The 19,252-nt window shown below is 45.3% G+C and overlaps 1 protein-coding gene across 13 annotated transcripts in view; it reads right to left on the bottom strand.

Annotated features, from left to right (window-relative positions):
* Window positions 1-19,252, bottom strand: part of LOC133489491 (partitioning defective 3 homolog) — a 268,623-nt gene that overhangs the window by 74,608 nt on the left and 174,763 nt on the right. For all 13 annotated transcript variants that reach the window (XM_061798629.1, XM_061798633.1, XM_061798626.1 and 10 more), the window contains one exon: window positions 14,934-15,087. In XM_061798629.1, coding sequence (XP_061654613.1) covers window positions 14,934-15,087 — 154 coding nt within the window. The remainder of the gene's footprint in view (window positions 1-14,933; window positions 15,088-19,252) is intronic.

The following is a 19,252-nucleotide window of genomic DNA, read 5'->3' as shown; positions in this document are numbered from 1 at the left end:
CAGTAACGTTGCATATTTGCACAATCATTTGATTGTTGTAGACCACAAAAACTCACAGAGGCATTGTGACAGGCGAGCAAGATGACGTGATTCCTTACTAGAAGAATTCTCCCAGTGTGAAACAAAGGACTGCGACTAAAGCTTGGACAAGACTGGTTGGTGATGCAGACAGGCCTGCCCGAGGCTACTGGACTGCACCGCAAGATTACACAAGAATAACTCCAAAAGAAAGACAAGGAAAAAGACAAAGAAGCAGAGGATGACTTTTTAAAGCACATATTGGGGTCACCGTGTGAAGGCAAAGTAATGCAATGATCTTACGAGTTATTATGAATCACTCCAACTACAATATGAAGTGATTCACACCAATTACGATAGAATAGGACTCACTCCAATTAGGATAGATATGATTAAGTCCAATTACGATATATAATTCAATCCACATTAGAATCTGATTTACTACAATTTCGATGCGATACGATTCACTCCAGTTTATGACGGGACACGATGTAATCCAATTACAATAAAATACAAGTCACCCAAATTATAACAAGATGCGAGTCACTCAAATTTAAGTACGATACACTCTAACCACGATAAAATACAAATTTATCTAATTAAAACAGATCAATTGCTTTACCTGGATAAATTAAATTGTAATTAAAGGTTAAGTGGAAAGTGTGCTGTGGTCTGACGAGTCTACGTTTCAAATTGTTTTTGGAAATCATGTACGTTGTGTCCTCCGAGCAAACGAGGAAAAGGACCATCCAGATTGTTACCCACCCAGAGGGCAAAAGCCAGCATCTGTGATGGTATTGGGTTGGGGGGGGGGGGGGGGGGGGGCAGTTAGTGCCCATGGCATGGGTAACTTGCTCTGTGAAGGTACCATTAATGCTGAAAGGTACATACCAAGCAACATCTTTTTCAGAGACATCCCTGCTTATTTCAGTAATACAATGCAAACTGAGTTAATATTTGCAAAAAAACAAAGTTTATCAGTTTGAACATTAAATATGTTGTCTTTGTAGTGTATTAAATTGAACAGATTGAGAAGGATTTGTAAATCATTGTATTCTGTTTTTATTTACATTTTACACAATGTCCCTACTTCATTGGAATTCCTTTTTGTACAATTATTTCCAATTACCATATGATTTAGTCTAATCACGATACAAGATGACATTTCGATTCACTCCAATTTTGATACAATTCACTCAATTTATGATACAATTCACTCAATTTATGATGCAATCCACTCCAAAGCTTTGAAAAGACTGGTCGCTGATGCAGACCACACTGCAAAACAAGAACGGCAAGAAAAAATGAAATTAAAAAAAAAAAAAAAAAAAAAAGAAGAGGGTGACTTTTTAAAGCAAATAACATATTGGCGACGCCGGGTAAAGGCAAAGCGATGCGACGGGCTAATCAGCTTAGAGAGTTTGTCATCAGGCACAGCGGCGTTCCGGTGTCACAACAGCGTGATTAATTCAAGCTGCGCCACCGCCGCAAATGAAGATAAAAACTTCCCTGCCGACTGAGGCCGGAAGAGAAAATAAGTCGGTGCTCTCTCCCGCCGAAAAGCCGGCCTTAAAACCCCTAACTGATACACACAGTGCAAGACTCTGTGGTTAATCTCCACTTTCATATTGTATGTGTGTGTGTGTCTGTGTGTGTGTGTGTGTGTGTGTGTGTGTGTGTGTGTCTGGGTGTTAGTGGAGTTTTAGGACCCTGAAGCCTCGTGCATCAAGCTCACGTTTGTTGTTACAGTGGTTATTTTTCTCTTTTTGTTTTTAAATCACTAGTCGCTAAAATGATGTAAAATTGAAAAATCATACATTGATGAGGGAATCTGTATTGCATAGTATTTTATCACATCACAAGATTGAACAACATTTTATCATATTTGGAGGTAATCATATCTTCAGTAGAGCCAGTCGTATTGAGTCGAAACCCGAGTGCATCCCATTGGGTTATAACTGGAGTGAATCGTATCATAATTTATTGAAATTTAAGAACATTGTATTGCATCGAAATTACAGAGACAGACTCATAGTATAACAGGAGTCTTATTGGGATTGGAGAAAATTGTATCACAGTTAACTATCATAATTGAAATGAATCACATCAAATCATAATAGGATTGAATCATTTTATCGTAATTAGACTGAATCATTACAATGCATTTGGAGTGAAACCTATCAAATCATAATTTGAGTGAATCGTCACGTAATTGAAGTAAAAAGTATTGTTAACGGAGTAAATGATCTCATCTAAGTAAATCGCAACGTAATCGGAGTGAATCGTATCTTAATTACAGTGAAGGAATCATATTGCGTTGCAACCCATTTAAATTGTATTGTACCACCGCAATTGGAGTCAATTGTATTCTAACTGGAGTTCCTCATATCCTAATCTGAGTGAATTGTGTTCTAATCAGATTAAATTGTATCGTAATCGGAGTATATCAAATCGTAATCGAAGGAAAACATTATAATCTGAGTGAATTGTACCGTAATGGCCGCAAGGTTCTTATAGTAAATGAAAATTGAGTGAAATACCTGCAACAAAAATTTAACAAAACATTTTCGTAAATGAAATTGTAAATAAGTAAATAAATAAAATGACATTATGTTCACTAAAAATAACTATAATTGTAGCGAAAATGTCCTTAGTTTTCATCTTTGTCGATTAATTTCATACATGAGCTTTCGGCATTGACTTTAAATGTATTTATTAGGGATAAATACATGGATACGGAAAGAAGGTTGAACAGTCCTTTGGGAATTGTAGTTCACTTAGTGTTGTGTAGTGTTGCCTTGGAATGACGTCATCGGGCAGCACCGTCATATTGACGGCTCGTCAGACCAAGCGCAAGTTTTGCCGCAAAGCTAACTTTCACGTCCAAGCTGTTTTTGTTGCAACGTGTTGCAAACGGAAACGGCTAAGACGGCTTTTGAGGAAAACTCAGAGAAACAGACAACAGTCACAAAATGCCGCTGTTTCCCGCCACGAAAGGCAGATGTTAAAACAGAAAAGGAGTTTTTCTTGCTGACACAGCAGGTGATTGAACTACTGCAAAAACAAGACACTTTCAAAAGGAATACCTCAGCAACAGCAGGAAAACTTGAAAAGCTTTCTCACGATAATCATGTACTCAACAAAAAACACTTTCACTGGAAATACGGTAGGTAAAATCAAGCTTACGTTCTATCTAGCTGTCTAGAAAGTCCACTAGAAGTTTGCAATTTAGCAACAAGGGAAAGAAAACGCAAAAAATAACTAGATTTTTTTTGTAAATTAAACACTTTTTGTAAGTTAAACACTTTTTTTAAAGGGCCATACTACAGCATCTGTCTCATGAATGGTTTTACTGCTCATTGTGATGCATCTGATCTAACCTTAGAAGCAGTATTACTATGCACTTCAAATTCTGTGGACTGCTATACAGTACCTGTATTTGATTTGTGGATGGTTGTTCATCTGTTAGTAAGTTAATACATTTTTAAAAAATTAAAAAAAAAAAAAAAAAAGGTATTTTTTGTTGAGTTTTTATTCCCCAATACTTGATCATTTCCCCCCCTCAAACTTGTCAAAAAAATTTAAATACTCAAAACAAATAAAACCTAAACTAAAATGAAGCATTTTTGAAAAAATAAAAACTAACAAACCTGCTCTAAAAACTAATTAAAACTAACTGAATTTGAAAAAGAAAAGTCAAAACGAAAGAAAAGGTAACTAATGGAAAATCCAAAGCTATTATAAGCCTGAATCGGAGTGAAACATATTGCGGCTTAGCGAAACTGAATTGTACCACATAAATGGAGTGAATCGTATCATAATTGCAGTGAATCATATCTTAACTGGAGTAAATCATGTTGAAATCTGAGCAAATTATATCATAATTGGAGTAATTCATATTATAAGAGAAGTGACTCGTATGACATTGTAACCTGAGTGGTTGGTAATGTATCACATCGTAATTGTAGTGAATCGTTTCATAATTGTAGAGAATGGAGTTCAGATTGTCCACCTTGAACTGAACCACAAGTGCTAACACTCTCACCTTGAGTGCCCTCACGGCGCATTAACGTATTTAAAGAACTCCCTTTGATCCTCCAGCACGTGTGCTCTGTTTTTGTTTGATAACATATCCTCCAACACGTATGCTCTGTTTTTGTTTGATAACATAAATGTAATGTGTCAGCAGCATGGCCTGGTTCTGCTGAAATATCACAAATGAACACAAAGGTACCAGGTACTTCAAAATGAGCATCAGCCACCAGTGCATCCCATTTACATGAAATGCGGCATACGTGTTCTGCAAAACTGGACCCACGGAAATCAGTAAAGAAGCTAGGCTGTTAAACACACTTTGGTTTGAGTTTCAACTTCCATCCAATTCTCCTTGCTACTTCTCAAATTCACTCCAGCTTCTGCATTAGGAATGGAACATCTCGTCGTGTGAAAGTACATTTTTCATTTAAAGCAGTGTGCAAGTTAATGTTTTAAACATCATATGTTGTTACTGGTGCACTCAACACAGTCTAGAAAGGTAAATACTTCATGTGTTCAAAGCAAAGTTGAATACAGTGGTTTTTGAGATACGAGCTGTTGCTTGGCTGATTTTTTTTGTGAACAAAAGTGAACAATTCTTAAAAAAAAAAAAAAAAAAAAAGAGGCTTCAAATTGTTAATTGCCACTCCTGGTGGGTGAAGTAAATTCAAGTTTACTGGCTAGCTGCATGCTAACACACAATGCATAACACCATTGACAGGCTAAAAAAGCAGAAGGCTAGCATTGTTGCGGCAATTATATATTATATTTGAACATAAACAGTAACAACGCATGTAGAACATACAACAATGCTCAGAGTCATATATTCTTTATCCTCTGTGAAAAACTAATGTTATTGGAGCTTAGTTTTGACTGTCTTTCTGTTTAATCAAATCTGTGTAGTATGTATTATACTGCCCCCCTGGTGGCCAATGAGCACACATCAGGAGACCCATTGAACTAAAGCATTAAATCAGGACACACAAATTGTTTAATTCATTACATTCTATTCAATTATGTTATTACCGTGTTTTTAAGAAGTACATACTTCAAGTAAAGTGTACTGCTCGGTTAAAACTCGCTACCAAATTTATTCAACAAGCTGCTTCCTAATTATGCAAAGAGAAGAAACACAATGAGATGTCACTCACACCTTTTTACATCTCTATTCAGAGCATCCCGTCACCCCCCGCCCCAACACCTCCTCTTCTTCCAGTGAAATGTCAGCTATTCTTTCTCTAAAGATATTATTCATCACGTCTCAGGTGTTGCTTTTGTTAGCATTTTGAAGAAGCAGCAGCCATACATTTCTCATTATTCTATTGATTTTAAAAGACAATGTAAGCCGAGATGTGGAGTCAAAGGCAGAACCACGACCAAGTAAAAACGTTTCATGTAGTGAAATTGATGCCACACAGACTTGCGAATGAGTGAAAATATTGTAACATACATGCCAGACCACTAGATGGCGCTGTAAAGAAACAGTATGATCACGCACACCATTTGGTCCTCCCAAAATCACTTTTCATGCCATCAAGTATGAAATGGAATGCTTGTTGCATGCTATTTAGCTCTGCCCCAGCTACCTACGAGCTACAGCTAACGTGGCTTAATACGATGCAGAGGCGAACGTGCGCTTTGCGCCCGTTGTCAACTCAGCCTAACGCACTTTCATCGCCTCCACGAATAAGCTACACTATTAGACAAGTATCGTAATAACGAAGGACAGAGGATAAGACAAAAGAGAGGCTGAGCATCATGCTAACCGCTAAGCTACACCATGATGCAAAACACCAAAATAAGTGATCGGGTGGTACAGTAAATGCGCCACTTTGGTCTGGTTGGAGCAGCGTTATAGTGGAGATTAGCCAACTTTGAAGAGCAAAATAGCAGGCAAATTAGTACTGCTAATCGAGGAAAATACTCGATATATATACTACAACGCTAGACAGCTACATGAACACAGAGACCAGAAAAGAATTGGCATGTCACTGCTGCCACATCACTTGAGAAAATGAACCTATATTTTTAAAGTTCATTAATATAATACATCTTTATAATATAACCTTTTATTAGTCCCACTAAGGGGAAATTTGCATAATTTCAGCAGCAACAGTGGATTCAGGAAATACAAAAAGAGCATGCAAGAGAAGATATTTGGCTGCAAATGCATCCACCATTCAGGTTGATGCAATAAATACTTTAAAATAAATGTTGAAACCATAATTCATTATCGATTACAATTATAGAGTAGTGATTATGGAGGAAGTGCTTTTACCCGTGTTGCCGAATGCGGAAGTAAATTGCACATACACCGGATTACAATACAATTTTTTCTAATTATAAAACCAGTGACTCCAATTTCAACGCCATTCCCTCAAATTGCGATGTGATACGATTCACTCAATTTACTTCAATCAAGATGTCATACACTCCAATTACGATACAATTCAATCCCAATTACAATACGATTTACTTAAAATTGGACGTGATTCACTCCGATTAAGAGCCGATTAACTCCAATTACTATGCAATTAATTGCAATGTGATCAATTATGATGCGATTTACTCCAATTAGGATGTACGATGATTCACTCCATTTAAAAGGGACATATTTTGCCAAACCAACTTTTTCTAGTATTTGGGATGTAATATTGTCTCTATGGTGCCTCAGTACATTAAACATGTGAAATATGAATTAAAATCGTCCACACATTCCCGTGTTCCAGAAGATTTGCTGCTGAGAGGGCTGAAATCAGGTCATTCGAATTTCAAGCTTATCTACAGCACGAGCGAAGATCTCAAGTCTTCCCTTTCGGCTCCCGAGCAAGCGCTGTCAACATAAACACGTGTGTTCTCACAAGTGGGTCTTCTACACGGCGGTAACCAATCAGAGGAAAGGGGGCGGTCTTAGTCAAATATGGAGAAAGCGGAAACATACAGGAAAAGTCAATTTAACGCTGCTTTGCTTCTCATCTTTTGAATCCAAGAAGCGACAGAATAAAAACTCACTTTGTAATTCCTTTTTAACTTTTTTGTGGCTCTGTCTTTGCTAAAAAATGTTCCAGTCTTGAGGAGAAAAAGAACTCTGCCTCCATTTTTTGAGCTTCTCCTCTTGGAAATATATAAATGTCTTGGTGGCCTTATCTGGCATCCAGGCTTTTCATGCCTGCTACAGAGCCTTTTTTTTTTTTTTTTTGGGCTACTTGCAGTCGTAAGTGTGAAAAAGGGAAGAAAAAAAAAAAAGGTCTTTGGCGCTGAAGGAGTGTGAAGACAGCGAGCAGTAGTCTGCATCTTAAGATGTGAGGACTTTTACTTTGAAGGTCCAAAGTAGCCTTTAGGTGATTTTATTCTTGTAAAGACAGATATCTAGCACCACCTTTCTATGTGGTCTACACTTGTTGCTGTGGAAACAGTGAACCGAGCGGTCCCCATCCTGTCCTCTTACTCGTTTGTCAAGCATGAGCGAACGCCACTTAATAACACTTTCTGTCATCCACATTTGATTTTCTGTTGTTTACATTCAACGTGTGAAACGACGAGCAATTTGCATGAAAACAGAGCTGACATATTGATGATCGGTCGCCAGGAGGGAGTACTACAAAAACACAAAGTTTCGCCTTTGACGTTTTTTAATGACAGTTTGCTCTGTTGATGTTTTTCATGTACTAATTTCATGGCACCGTTCTGTCAGAGTACAAAGCTTCCTGATGTTGTAGCTAAAGGGTTGCACGAGACAGAGTGCACTTCTTGGCATCAAGCACAGTGGTGAGGCACAGGGCTGAGATACACAAAGTGCACTTTTTGGTACCCTTGTGTCAGAATACCGACATGGCAAAAGACACAGTGCTCTTTTTGGCACCAAGCTCAATGGTGAGTTACCAAAAGGTCGAAGATAGACAAAGCACTTTTTGGCACCTTGTGTTAGAGTACCTAAAGGGTAGAGCTAGACAAAGTACCCTTGTTAAGATTGCCAAGCTTCCTGGTGTGCTACTTCAATGGCAAAGCTGTACAAAGAGCACTTTTGGGCATTCTTGTGTTGGGGTACTAAGCTTCCTGATGGGATGAATAAAGAGTGGAGTTGAAAAAGTATTGGCCCCCTTCTCAAATTCTTATATATTTTGCATAGTTTCCCCACTTTAATGTTTCAATCATCAAACAAATGTATAAAGACAAATATAACCCAAGTGAACCTAAAATGCTGTTTTTAAATAGTGATTTCATTTATGAAGGAAAAAATAAATATTGAAAGTTACCTGGCCCTGTATGAAAAAAGTAATTAGCACCCTTGTTAAATCATAAATTGTGGCTACAATTTTTATTGTCACTGATCACATCCAGGCCTTATTAACTCCAGACCTGTTCCATCAAAAAATTACATAAACAGAATCTGTCCCAAAATCAAGTCAGACAAAAGATCTGAAGAAAAAAATAATAATAATAAAAAAAAAAAAAACCTGCAACAAAATGACACGTTCCAAAGAAATTCCAGAACAGTCGAGAAATAAAGTAATTGACATTTATCAGGGGGCACGGTGTCCGACTGGTTAGCACATCTGTCTCACAATTCTGAGGTTCTGACAGTTCAAATCCCGGCCCCGCCTGTGTGGAGTTTGCATGTTCTCCCCGTGCCTGCGTTGGTTTTCTCCGGACAGTCCGGTTTCCTCCCACATCCCAAAAACATCCGTGCTAGGTTGATTGAAGACTCTAAATTGCCCGTAGGTGTGAACGTGAGTGCGAATGGCTGGCAACCGGTTCAGGGTGTACCCCGCCTCCCGCCTGAAGATAGCTGGGATAGGCTCCAGCAGCCCGCGACCCTAGTGGGGATAAGTGGTAAAGAAAATGGATGGATGGATGGACATTTATCAGTCTGGAAAGTATTACAAAAGCCATTCCTAAAGCTTTAGTATTCCAGCGAACCATAGGGAGAGCCATTATCCTCACATGGAGAAAACATGGAACAGTGGTGAACCTTCCCAGGAGTGGCCAGCCTACAAAGATTACACCAAGAGAACAGCAATGACTCATCCAGGAGGCCACAAAGGAACTCAGGACAACTTCTCAAGAACTTCACGCCTCCCTTGCTTCAGTTAAAGTCAGTGTTCATGACACAACAATAAGGAAGAGACTGGGTAAAAATGGTATCGATGGCAGAGTTCCAAGGCGAAAACCACCGCTGACCAAAAAGAACATAAATGCTTGTCTTACTTTTGCCAAAAAAACAAAAAACAACAAAAAAAAAAGACTTTCAGGAGAATATTATATGGACTGATGAGATGAAAGTTGATCTTTTTTGAAAGTGTGTGTCTCGTTACATCTGGCGTAAATGTAGCACAGCATTTCAGAAAAAAAAACATCATACCAACAGTCAAACATGGTGGTGCTAGTGTGATGGTCTTGGGCTGCTTTGCTCCTTCAGGACCGGGTGCTGTCATTGATGCAACCATGAATTCTGCTCTTTAACAGAAAATCCAGAAGGAGAATGTTCAGCCACCAGTTTGTGACCTCAAGCTGAAGCGCACTTGGGTTCTGCAGCATATCCAAAAGACACCAGCAAGTCAACTTCTGAATGGCTTTAAAATTTGTTTTTAGAATTAAGGTTTTGGAGTGGCCTAGTCAAAGTCCAGACTTGAATCCGATTGAAAAGTAGTGTCATGACCGCAAAAAGGCCATTCATGCTTGAAAACCATCAATTTTCTTCTGAATTCAAACAATTCTGCAAGGAACTGTGGACCAAAATATCTCCACAGTGATGTGAAAGATTCATTGCCAGTTACAGAAAATGCTTTATTTCAGTTGTTGTTGAAATAAAATCCTTGGATACATTGGTTGTAGGGCTGTGGATCACAAGGAACTGGCTGCCTGAGGCTTTATGGTTTTCATCTCGTAAAACAAGGGCGAGAGGTCTCGCTCTGTCCTCTGCAGGTAACGTTATGTTTACAACCAAACAATGGTGGATACTCGTGACACTACTAGTTTAACTACATTTCTCCGTAGCGTCACTATTTCAACATCAAATACCTTTTCAGTAGTTAAACAACTTTCGTGGTCACAGGGATAGCAAAGTAACGTTCTCCCAGGAGTTGTAAACATTGACTGCAAAGTCACGTTTACCTACCTTATATCAAGTTCGCCATCGACACCGGGGCCAGCGGCGAAATGTGCGGCGCAGATTGTAAACATGCAGACAATATGGCAAAGGTATGCACATCTCTCCAATATCCTTGGGCTGTAACTCAGCAAACTAAACCTCGCGGTCCAGTTATACGTTTGTGTTGGTACTGTGGTACCCTCCATGTCTGCTTACCGTAGCTACTGGATACAGATTTGTAACAATACGTTTAGAATGACAAAAACACCAATCTACAGCTTATACCATATAAAGTGCTTCATAGAACACACTTTATTCAGTACACTCTGCATAAAATGGTCTTCTCTCCATCTAATATATGCGTGCAATGCACCAAAAATACCCCAGAAATCTATTTTCATTCTATATTCGGTTATACAAAAACTCTCGTATATTTTAAACTGCTTATCCGAGGTCGAGTCGTGGGGGCAGTAGCTTTAGCAGGGATGCCCAGACTTCCCTCTCCCCAGCCACTTCATCCAGCTCTTCCGGGGGGGATACCGAGGCTTTCCCAGGCCAGCCGAAGGATGTAGTCTCTCCAGCGTGTCCTGGGTCAGCCCGGAACACCTCACCAGGGAGGCATCCGGGAGGCATCCGAATCAGATGCCCCAGCCACCTCATCTAGCTCCTCTCGATGTGGAGGAGCAGCGGCTCTACTCTGAGATCCTCCTGCATGACCGAGCTTCTCACCCTCTCTCTAAGGGAGAGCCCGGACACCCTGCGGAGGAAACTCATTTCGGCCGCTTGTATCCGGGATCTTGTTCTTTCGGTCACGACCCACAGCTTGTGACCAGAGGTGAGGGTAGAAACTTAGAGCAACCGGTAAATCGAGAGTTTCGCCTTTCGGCTTAGCTCCTTCTTTACCACAACGGATCGATACAAAGTCCGCATCACTGCAGACGCTGCACCGATCCGCCTGTCGATCTCCCGTTCCATTCTTCCCTCACTCGTGAAAAATACCCCAAGATACTTGAACTCCTCCACTTGGGGGAGGATCTCATCCCCGACCTGGAGAGGGCACTCCACCCTTTTTTCCGACTGAGGACCATGGTCTCAGATTTGGAGGTGCTGATTCTCATCCCAGCCGCTTCACACTGCTGCGAACTGCTCCAGTGAGAGCTGGAGGTCACGGCTTGATGAAACCAACAGAACCACATAATCTGCAAAAAGCAGAGATGCAATACTGAGGCCACCAAACCGGACCCCTCTATGCCTCGGCTGCGCCGAGAAATTATGTCCATAGAAGTTATGAACAGAATCGGTGACAAAGGGGAGCCTTGTCCAACCCTCACCGGAAACGAGCCCGACTTACTGCCGGATATGCGGTCCAAACTCTGACTTCGACCGAACAGCCCGTATCAGGGAGTTCGGTACCCTATACTCCCGAAGCACACCCACAGAACCCCCCGAGGGACACGGTCGAACAAGTTCTCCAAGTTCACAAAATACACGTACAAAACTCCCATGCACCCTCAAGGACCCTGCCAAGGGTGTAGAGCTGATCCACTGTTCCACGACCAGTTACATTGTGTCAATGTCACAATATGTCACATTTTTCCTGCACTAAATCGAATCGAGAATCATAACGCTTCCATACTGAATCGAATCGTTCCGCCTGTCAAGATATTGTTTTTGAATCGAATCACTACCTGTGTATCTAGATATGTATCGAATATGCCTCATGCGAGAGATTCACAAACCTAGAAACTATGCAAAAATACAAGAGTTTGAGAAGGGCGCCAATACTTTTTTCACGGCACTGCAAAAGGCAAAGTTAGAGTGCTCTCTTTTGCCAAGTAATTGTTTAAAATGGTAAATGGACTGCACTTATATAGTGGTTTATCTACACCATCACAGTGCCCAAAGCGGTTTACAAAGCCTCAGTCACATTCACCCACTCACACACACATTCATACACCAATGGGCGATTGCTGCCATGCAAGACGTTGCCAGGCCCACTGGGAGCAAATTAGGGTTCAGTGTCCTACTGAGCCACAGCCGCCCGTAAAACTAATGTAAAACAAACCCCATTGAGTGAAATTTTAAAATTCAGGCACTCAATATGGGCTTTCCACATCTGTTTAGTCAATATGAGCACATATGATAATGTAATGTCCAGAAACTGCTTCAAAATGCCACCTGAGCTTTCCCTGGTGGAAACAGTGAGATAATACACGTGAGTTCGCATCGTACATACTGGCTGGAGTCTACATACCGCCTCAAGCTAACACGAACGCCCCATTGCTAACGCTTGCCGAACAAGTCAACGAAATTGAAAAAAACACCCGGACTCACCCCTCATTATTCTCAGGGACTTTAACAAAGCTAAACTCAACCACGAACTACCTAAATACAAGCAGCACATCGACTGTCCTACCAGGGAAAATAATACTTTAGACCACTGCTACACTACGGTAAAAAACGCATACCGTGCTATACCTCGTGCAGCCCTGGGCTCGTCTGATCACTGCTTAATTCACTTAATACCGACGTACAGGCAAGAACTTAAATGCGCGAAGCCTACAGTGAAAACAGTGAAAAAGTGGACCAATGAAGCAAAGATGGAACTTCAAAGCTGTTTAGACTGCACAGACTGGAGTGTCTTTGAAAATTCAGCTTGCAGCCTGGATGAATATACGGACACTGTCACATCTTATATCAGTTTCTGTGAAGAGGTTTGTGTACCAACAAAATCATTTCGCACATTCAACAACAACAAGCCGTGGTTCACTGCTAAACTTAAGCAGCTTCGCCAAGCTAAGGAGGACGCATATTAGAGCGGGGACAGGGCCCTGTATAATCGAGCTAGAAACCAGCTGACTAAAGAAATTAACATTGCAAAGAGGATCTATGCAGCAAAGTTGGAAAATAAGTTTAGCGCAAACGACTTTAAATCAGTCTGGCATGCATTCCAATCGCTGACTAATTACAAGCGACGATCCCCCCAAGCTGAGAACAATAGCACACTAGCCAAAGACTTGAATACCTTCTACAGCAGATTTGAAAAGGACAGTTTCACACCACACACCCACCCGGCCGCACCCCCGACCACAATCACACCTCTGACCTCTGCGTTAACCATCCATGAACAGGATGTGAGACGCATCTTCAAACAACAAAAGATTAACAAAGCGGCAGGCCCGGACCATGTGTCCCCATCCTGCCTCAAAGTCTCAAAGTCTGCGCGGACCAGCTCGCTCCAGTTTTCACTCAGATCTTCAACAGATCTCTGGAACTGTGCGAAGTTCCATCCTGTTTCAAACGCTCCACCATCATTCCAGTCCCCAAGAAACCTGCAATCTCGGGTCTGAATGACTACAGGCCTGTCGCTTTGACATCTGTGGTCATGAAGTCCTTTGAACGTCTCGTGCTGGACCACCTCAAGAGTGTCACAGGTCCCCTGCTGGACCCCCTGCAGTTTGCCTACCAAGCGAACAGATCTGCGGATGATGCAGTCAACATGGGACTGCACTTCATCCTCGAACACCTCGACAGTGCAGGGACCTACGCGAGGATCCTGTTCGTGGACTTCAGCTCAGCGTTCAACACCATCATCCCTGAACTCCTTTCATCCAAGCTTCTCCAGCTCAGCGTCTCACCTGCCATCTGCCAGTGGATTTACAGCTTTCTGACAGGCAGGACACAGCAGGTCAGGACACAACCTGGAGCTGAACACGCTCAAGACTGTAGAGATGATCGTGGACTTCAGGAGGCATCCTTCGCCACAGCTGCCCCTCACGTTGTCCAGCTGCCTTGTGTCAACCGTCGAGACCTTCAAGTTCCTGGGAATTACAATCTCTCAGGACCTGAAGTGGGCGACCAACATCAACTCCGTCCTCAAAAAGGCCCAGCAGAGGATGTACTTCCTGCGGCTTCTGAGAAAGCACGGCCTGCCACCGGAGCTGCTGAGACAGTTCTACACAGCGGTCATCGAATCAGTCCTGTGTTCTTCCATCACAGTCTGGTTTGGTACTGCTACAAAAAACTCCGACTGCAACGGACAATCAAAACTGCTGAAAGGATTGTCGGTATCCCCCTACCCACCCTTGAGGACTTGCATGCTGCCAGAACTAAGACAAGGGCGTGCAAAATCCTCTCTGACCCTCCGCACCCCGGTCACCAGCTCTTCCAGCTCCTTCCCTCAGGTAGGCGCTACGGATCAATGCAAACGAGAACTAGTAGACATTCCAACAGCTTCTTCCCTCTTGCAATCAACTTCTTAAACACCTGACCTACAATTCCATTACAACAAGCTGGCAATTTTTTGACTTGAGTTCGTTGTTACATTTCTGTGGGGCCAATTATGTATTACTCGTGCACTCACTGTAGTTGTCTCGCCATGCTGCACTATTTGCATATACTGGCCACTCATGCCAGAGTAGGATCTGCTCCATTTGCACACTGATTGAAGAGTATCTGTAACATTTGCACAACCAACATTGTCCCAGATTATCTCACTACTCGTCACTTTAAACCGCATACACTCCTTGAAGTCTCAGCGCCCTTTGCACAATCGTCATTGCACCGGACTATTGCAATATTAGTCATTCGAACTGCTCCAAGTGCTCGAGGACTCTGCATCTTTTTGCACAATTGTTTTTTGTCAATGTCTTTATGTCGCCAAAGTGTTCTGTAAATTGACTGTCTGTTGTACTAGAGCGGCTCCAACTACCGGAGACAAATTCCTTGTGTGTTTTGGACATACTTGGCAAATAAAGATGATTCTGATTCTGATAAGCGAAGGTCTTACCAACTGTGCGTGGCATCATTCCTTGTCGGGGCATCAAGTTGTCATCCAGATCCTCCAGAGCGCCGTACAGGGAGTGGGAGATACGACGTTCGTGCTCGTCCAGAGACAAAGTGTTGGCACTTTGCTGAGGTCCCAGTGGACCCCCTGGTGCCTCCTATCAAACAAAAAACAGTTAATGATTTTATCTTATTGTATCATAAATAGAGCGGCACGGTGGCCGACTGGTTAGAGCATCAGCTTCACAGTTCTGAGAAGCGGGGTTCAATCCCCGGCCCCGCCTGTGTGGAGTTTGCATGTTCTCCCCGTGCCTGCATGGGTTTTCTCCAGGCACTCCGGTTTCCTCCCACGATCCCAAAAACATGCATTAATTGGAGACTCTAAATTGCCCGTAGGTGTGAATGTGAGTGCGAATGGTTGTTTGTTTGTATGTGCCCTGCAATTGACTGGCAACCAGTTCAGGGTGTACCCCACCTCCTGCCCGATGATAGCTGGGATAGGCTCCAGCTCACCCGCGACGCTAGTGAGGAGAAGCGGCTCAGAAAATGGATGGATGGATGTATCATTACCCCTCCTTGAGCCGTCACCTTGTCGTGGTGGAAGGGTTTGTGTGTCCCAGTGATCCTAGGAGCTAAGTTGTCTGGGGCTTTATGCCCCTGGCAGGGTCACCCATGACAAACAGGTCCTAGGTGAGGGACCAGACAAAGCACGGCTCAAAGACCCCTAATGATGACGACAAACAATGGACTTCGTTTTCCCTTGCCCGGACGCGGGCCACCGGGGCCCCCCACTGGAGCCAGGCCTGGTGGTGGGGCTCGAAGGCGAGCGCCTGGTGGCCGGGCCTGCACCCATGGGGCCCGGCCGGGCACAGCCCGAATGGGTAACGTGGGTCCCCCTTCCCATGGGCTCACCACCTGTGGGAGGGGCCATAGGGGTCGGGTGCAGTGTGAGCTGGGCGGTGGCCGAAGGTGGTGACCTTGGCGATCCGATCCCCGGCTACAGAAGCTGGCTCTAGGGACGTGGAATGTCACCTCTCTGGCAGGGAAGGAGCCCGAGCTGGTGTGTGAGGTCGAGAAGTTCCGACTCGATATAGTCGGACTCGCCTCCACACACACCTGGGGCTCTGGTACCAGTCATCTCGAGAGGGGTTGGACTCTCTTCCACTCTGGAGTTGCCCATGGTGAGAGGCGCCGAGCAGGTGTGGGTATACTTATTGCCCCCCGGCTCGGCGCCTGTACGTTGGGGTTCACCCCGGTGGACGAGAGGGTAGCCTCCCTCCGCCTTCGGGTGGGGGGACGGGTCCTGACTGTTGTTTGTGCCTATGCACCAAACAGCAGTTCAGAGTACCCACCCTTTTTGGAGTCCTTGGAGGGGGTGCTGGAGAGCGCTCCCGCTGGGGACTCCATTGTTCTGTTGGGGGACTTCAATGCTCACGTGGGCAATGACAGTGAGACCTGGAAGGGCGCGATTGGGAGGAACGGCCCCCCCGATCAGAACCCAAGCGGTGTTCTGTTATTGGACTTCTGTGCTCGTCACGGATTGTCCATAACGAACACCATGTTCAAGCATAAGGGTGTCCACACGTGCACTTGGCACCAGGACACCCTAGGTCGCAGTTCGATGATCGACTTTGTGGTCGTGTCATCGGACTTGCGGCCGCATGTCTTGGACACTCGGGTGAAGAGAGGGGCGGAGCTGTCAACTGATCACCACCTGGTGGTGAGTTGGCTCCGATGGTGAGTTGGCTCCGATTCTGCCAGATGTTCCCAGCAGACCCTCACAATACGTTTGGGCCTGCCACGTCGGACCGGCATCTTCCCCTGTCAGAAGAAGTTTCAACTCCCACCTCCGACAGAACTTTGCTCATGTTCCGGGGGAGGCGGGGGACATCGAGTCAGAGTGGACCATGTTCCGCGCCTCCATTGCTGAGGCGGCCGACCGGAGCTGTGGCCGTAAGGTGGTCGGTGCCTGTCGTGGCGGCAATCCCCAAACCCGTTGGTGGACACCAACGGTGAGGGATGCCGTCAAGCTGAAGAAGGGGTCCTATCGGGCCTTTTTGGCCTGTGGGACTCCTGAGGCAGCTGATGGGTACCGGCTGGCCAAGCGGAATGCAGCTCTGGTGGTCGCTGAAGCAAAAACCCGGGCATGGGAGGAGTTCGGTGAGGCCATGGAGAAAGACTTCCGGACGGCTTCGAGGAAATTCTGGTCCACCATCCGACGTCCCAGGAGAGGAAAGCAGTGCACCACCAACACTGTGTATAGTGGGGATGGGGCGCTGCTGACCTCGACTCGGGACGTTGTGAGTCGGTGGGGAGAATACTTCGAAGACCTCCTCAATTCCACCGACACGCCTTCCCATGGGGAAGCAGAGTGTGGGTTCTCTGAGGCGGGCTCTCCTATCTCTGGGTTTGAGGTCACCGAGGTAGTTAAAAAGCTCCTCGGTGGCAGGGCCCCGGGGGTGGATGAGATTCGCCCGGAGTTCCTAAAGGCTCTGGATGTTGTGGGGCTGTCCTGGTTGACACGCCTCTGCAACATCGCGTGGACATCGGGGACAGTGCCTCTGGATTGGCAGACTGGGGTGGTGGTCCCCCTTTTTAAGAAGGGGGACCGGAGGGTGTGTTCCAACTACAGGGGGATCACACTGCTCAGCCTCCCTGGTAAGGTGTATTCAGGGGTGCTGGAGAGGAGGGTCCGTCGGGAAGTCGAATCTCAGATTCAGGAGGAGCAGTGTGGTTTTCGTCCTGGCCGTGGAACAGTGGACCAGCTCTACACCCTCGGCAGGGTCCTCGAGGGTGCATGGGAGTTCGCCCAACCAGTCTACATGTGTTTTGTGGACTTGGAGAAGGCGTTCGACCGTGTCCCTCGGGGAGTCCTGTGGAGAGTGCTTCGGGAGTATGGGGTACCGAACCCCCTGATACGGGCTGTTCGGTCCCTGTACGACCGGAGTCAGAGTTTGGTCCGCATATCCGGCAGTAAGTCGGACTCGTTCCCGGTGAGGGTTGGACTCCGCCAAGGCTGCCCTTTGTCGCCGATTCTGTTCATAACTTTTATGGACAGAATTTCTAGGCGCAGCCGAGGCGTAGAGGGGGTCCGGTTTGGTGGCCTCAGTATTGCATCTCTGCTTTTTGCAGATGATGTGGTTCTGTTGGCTTCATCAAGCCGTGACCTCCAACTCTCATTGGAGCAGTTCGCAGCAGAGTGTGAAGCGGCTGGGATGAGAATCAGCACCTCCAAATCTGAGACCATGGTCCTCAGTCGGGAAAGGGTGGCATGCCATCTCCAGGTCGGGGATGAGATCCTGCCCCAAGTGGAGGAATTCAAGTATCTTGGGGTCTTGTTCACGAGTGAGGGAAGAATGGAACGGGAGATCGACAGGCGGATCGGTGCAGCGTCTGCAGTGATGCGGACTTTGTATCGGTCCGTTGTGGTAAAGAAAGAGCTAAGCCTAAAGGCGAAGCTCTCAATTTACCGGTCGATCTTCGTTCCTACCCTCACCTATGGTCATGAGCTGTGGGTCGTGACCGAAAGAACAAGATCCCGGATACAAGCGGCCGAAATGAGTTTCCTCCGCAGGGTGTCCGGGCTCTCCCTTAGAGATAGGGTGAGAAGCTCGGTCATCCGGGAGGATCTCAGAGTAGAGCCGCTACTCCTCCGCATTGAGAGGAGCCAGATGAGGTGGCTGGGGCATCTGATTCGGATGCCTCCCGGACGCCTCCCTGGTGAGGTGTTCCGGGCATGTCCCACCGGGAGGAGACCCCGGGGACGACCCAGGACGCGCTGGAGAGACTACATCCTTCGGCTGGCCTGGGAACGCCTCGGGATCCCCCCGGAAGAGCTGGATGAAGTGGCTGGGGAGAGGGTAGTCTGGGCGTCCCTGCTGAAGCTACTGCCCCCGCGACCCGACCCGGATAAGCGGTAGAGAATGGATGGATGGATGTATCATCCACGGGACACCACCCACACCGAGGGACCCAGGGTGGTCCACCAGCCCCACCGAGGCGCCCCAAAAACCAGCCACCCGGACGAGGCCGCAGGGTCTCGGACTGGCAGTCATTGGCCCTACCCAGTGTACGAGTGGTCCTTGTGTGGTGTAGTGCATTAAAATCTGGAGTGGCCAGAGAGGATGGCCTTGCGGCCAAACCCTCCCGACCCACAACCGGCTGTCCTCCAGAAATAGGTGTATGTAGTGCATTAAAAAAAATGGATGAGTGTGTGTAATGCATTAAAATCTCAGGGGGCAGTCAGGGCGGAGGAGCAGGGCGTCTAGACCGGGAAACAACACTGACGTACTGGAACCCAGTCTTGACACCCGCACTGTCCCG

This window comes from Phyllopteryx taeniolatus, chromosome 14 (assembly GCF_024500385.1).
Source record: "Phyllopteryx taeniolatus isolate TA_2022b chromosome 14, UOR_Ptae_1.2, whole genome shotgun sequence".
NCBI lineage: Eukaryota > Metazoa > Chordata > Actinopteri > Syngnathiformes > Syngnathidae > Phyllopteryx > Phyllopteryx taeniolatus.
This window is presented reverse-complemented; position numbering and strand designations above follow the sequence as displayed.